The sequence below is a fragment of the Pollicipes pollicipes genome, unplaced genomic scaffold, assembly GCF_011947565.3.
Source record: "Pollicipes pollicipes isolate AB1234 unplaced genomic scaffold, Ppol_2.1 Scaffold_6052;HRSCAF=7182_pilon_pilon_pilon, whole genome shotgun sequence".
Taxonomy (NCBI): Eukaryota; Metazoa; Arthropoda; class Thecostraca; order Pollicipedomorpha; family Pollicipedidae; genus Pollicipes; species Pollicipes pollicipes.
In genome coordinates, this window is record NW_023596805.1 from 9228132 (window position 1) to 9231999 (window position 3868).

General features: G+C 60.8%; 1 protein-coding gene across 1 annotated transcript in view; it reads left to right on the top strand.

The window, feature by feature from the left end:
* Positions 1-3868, top strand: part of LOC119104853 (H/ACA ribonucleoprotein complex subunit 1-like) — a gene marked incomplete in the record, with an annotated part of 53720 nt that overhangs the window by 46765 nt on the left and 3087 nt on the right. Inside the window, 2 exon segments of the mRNA XM_037228580.1 lie at positions 1534-1656; positions 2459-2551. Of these exon segments, the coding sequence (XP_037084475.1) occupies positions 1534-1656; positions 2459-2551 (216 nt within the window).

Consider the following 3868-nt stretch of genomic DNA (forward strand, 5'->3'; position numbering starts at 1 on the left):
AGGCGCGGCTCGACTGGACCCTGGGGTACGACCGCCGGTTGTTAGCCGACGCCTCACGGACAGGGGCTCGGTGCCGACGCCTCGCCCTCACTCTCGAGACCTGCCGGGACGGAGAGGGCGTCCTCGTTGCAGCGGCGGTTGCTGATGGGTCGTGCAGTAGAGCGGAGGCCAAAGCAGCCGTGCCCATGTAGCTTCCGTTGACGTGGATAATCGAGGCCCTGGACGAGGCTGGGTGTCCTGGGCAGCTGCGGTGCTGCCACCTCCCAGCGAAGGCGTCACTAGCCCGGCCATCGGAGTCGCTGACGCTTCGCAGCCTTCGGGAGTCTCGATGAGGCCGGCAGGCCGATACGGTCGTGGGAGCGGCAGTTGAAAGACCCCCCCCCCCCCCCCCCGGCACATCCAGCCGCTCGCCCAGCCAGACTGCCAGGCTCGGTGGGGCGCCGGCTTAGAGGGCTGGTCATGGCCGGTCGTGTCTGATGGACTTTTCGTTCACCCTGTTCACCACCCCCATCCTCCGTTCATCATCGTGTACCCCCATCGACCCCCGTCCACCACCGTGTACGTATCCCCCACTGCCGTCCACCGCCGTTCACCACCGCCGTCCACCGCCGTCCACCCCCATCTACCTATCTCCCACTGCCGTCCACCGCCGTCCACCTCGTCCAACCCCGTCCACCCCCCCCCCCCCCCCCACCCAGTCCACCCCGTCTACCTGTCTCCCCCTGCCGTCCATCGCCGTCCAACCCCCCCGCCCACCCCGTCCCCACCCGGTCCACCACAGTCCGACCGACTGGCGGAAGCAGTTGGGGACTCCGAAGCCAGGCCAGGGAACAGTCCAGCCCGCGCCCCCAATGACCGCGTCCGGTCGACCCGAAAGTGGAGCCGCCGGCGGCGCCGCTCCGCGCGGTGGTGCGGAGCGGATCACGCTTAACCCGACGCGCATCGCGCTTTACCTGACGCGGCCGTCCCGTCCGTGGTGTGCTGTTTGTCCACACTCGGTGTGTGATGTCAACCCATTTTAAGCCACGGTGTTAGTGAACCCCTAGCGTGAAATGCGTCTGCCAGTCGGTTTCCATTCGTGCGTAGCATTGTTGCGTATCTAGCTAAGCTCCTTGTTGGCGTGCCTATCTAGCTAAGATTCCTGTTGGCGTACACGTGCGTACCCTTCGATCGTATTCTGTAATTGATATACTCCGGTGACAAAGGATACGGCACATTCCGTGTATTGACAAACCCTTCGCGGCTTTATCATATATCATCTGCAACCGTTATCATGTCACGTGATATCAGTACCCCGCTTCAGCAACTTCCACGCCCTCGACCGCATCCGCTACGTCCGTCCATAAATAGCGGAAATGCCACTTTGACCGCTCCCAGAGCATCACCTGCACAGAGCACAGCGTTTCCCGCCTGGCGGCTCGCTGCCGCGACTGTCATAGCGCGTGACCTGTGGCCCGTCTCCGTGTGCTCTGCGCCCGGCGCCGGTGGCCGGTGCGGCGGCGACCTCGTGACCCGGCTCGCCTGTGACCTCAGGTCAGGGAGTTCGGCACGTTCGAGTGGACCAGCCAGGACGACCTGGTGGTCAAGTCGGACATGGAGGACGTGCCGTACTTCAACGCCCCCATCTGCCTGGAGAACAAACAGCCCATAGGCAAGGTGAGAACGCTGTTTTGCGGCTGAGACGTTACTCGAGATGTTGTCCTCGATTTTTTATCGGCTGGGAATAGCCGCGTGCGGATGTCATGTTGGGATTTGATATGAGAGTGTGGTTCTGTCGGTGTACTGGTCTTTAAACGTCGGCTTTAGCTTTCTGGGTGGGAATGTCTTGTGCCCTGATGGGTTAGCTTGGGTGTACAGTTCTCAGATAAGTTGCGTCCAATTTACAAGGTGATACGAAGGTCAGAAAAGTGACAGATGTCCATTGTTCAAATCTGTTTCTTGTGTGTTTCTTGTATATTTCACCATAGGGTTAATGTTAGACGTGCATTACTTGTGGATCAATGCCTCCCACGCCCCCCCCCCCCCCCCCCGTGTGGTACAGCTCGTACGTTTTCGTTGGTCCATCGTACTGTAAGCGCGCATAGAAAAAAGTACCTGCTGAAATGCGAAGCAAGGATGTGCGGTTGTGTCATGTATGCCTGTGCAGCCAAAATTGATCTATGCACACAAAGTAGCTCGATGCATGCGCCTCTGGGCAACGGGTTTTTACATGGGGGATTCATTTCCTGTCATTTCCCGGAGGACGGCGTATGTCCGCGTTGTTTGACACGCTTGCATTGCCATGGCAACGGCAACCCTTAGCCACGCACGTCTAACAGCGTGACCTAGACGCGATATCGTATTTCCCGCGGATTGGACTAGTCTTGGCTTCATTACGTCGCCGTTATCATGTGGCCCACCGGTGTGCGTGATTACGACGCATTTGCGACGGGGCTAAACAAGATGGCTGCCGTTGCAGGTGGACGAGATTTTCGGCACGCTGCGCGACTACTACATCTCTGTGAAGCTCAACGATGACGTCAAGGCTTCGTCGTTCACTCCGAAGCAGAAGGTGGGTTATGGTGCAGCCTGCGAAAGCGTGGCTTCAAAACGCTTGGCATTAGCCGTGGTATGTTTCGCACGTCCACACATCAGGAGTCGGCGTTACGGTTCTATGCTGGCAGTGACAGCACAGCCGCTCCTGCGATGAATGCGATAGGACTCATGCGGTGTTGTCTGTGAGCTGTCTTCCGTTGAAAATGATGGTAATTTGACGGTGGTTAGAGCGTTAACTATTGCGACCATTTGAGGACGTACATAAGGCAGACGAGAGGATATGACGTAGAAACATACATTTTATGTGAATTTGACCAGACCATCAAACTTTGAGCTAACTGCAAGGCGTCGAACCGGAACGTAAAGTTCTCAGCCTATGGCAAGTTGCTGAACTGGATGTCGAAGTCTTCAAAGCGTTTGACTGGATCGCAAGTTTCCCGTCAGCTCATAGCTTGCGGTCGTAATCCTCGCAGCTCAGTATTAAGCGCATGGCTGTGGATCACGAAAAGCTGAGGTCGGTAGCCGTCCCCGGCATGTGCCATTGGTTGGGCGCTACAAGTGAACCACCGGTGTGGATGCTGCCAGTGGTGGCGGCCACGCGCGTTGGAAGTAAATACAAACGATGGTCCGAAGCTGGCGAGGTTGCCAGACACCGGAAAGCTCCTTCTTCGGAGCGTTACCAAGACACATTTCAGGCCTTATGTCCCAACCCTCGATCAAGCCCTGTTTTGCCTCCAAGTCATCCGGCCGTTTCAGTGGCAGCTCGCCGCAGTGTTTCATGCCACCATTGACGTGTGTTTGCCGGCTTCCCGCTGGCGTGCGTGCCGGAGCGTGCGGACCGGAGCGTGCGTGCGGACCGGAGCGTGCGGACCGGGGCGTGCGGACCGGAGCGTGCGGACCGGGGCGTGCGGACCGGAGCGTGCGGACCGGGGCGTGCGGACCGGAGCGTGCGTGCGGACCGGAGCGTGCGGACCGGAGCGTGCGGACCGGGGCGTGCGGACCGGCGTGCGGACCGGAGCGTGCGGACCGGAGCGTGCGTGCGGACCGGAGCGTGCGGACCGGAGCGTGCGGACCGGAGCGTGCGTGCGGACCGGAGCGTGCGGACCGGAGCGTGCGGACCGGAGCGTGCGGACCGGGGCGTGCGGACCGGAGCGTGCGTGCGGACCAGAGCGTGCGGACCGGGGCGTGCGGACCGGAGCGTGCGTGCGGACCGGAGCGTGCGGACCGGGGCGTGCGGACCCGGAGCTGCGTGGAGGACCGGAGCGTGGGACCGAGCGTGCGTGCCGGAGCGTGCGGACCGGAGCGTGCGTGCCGGAGCGTGCGGACCGGAGCG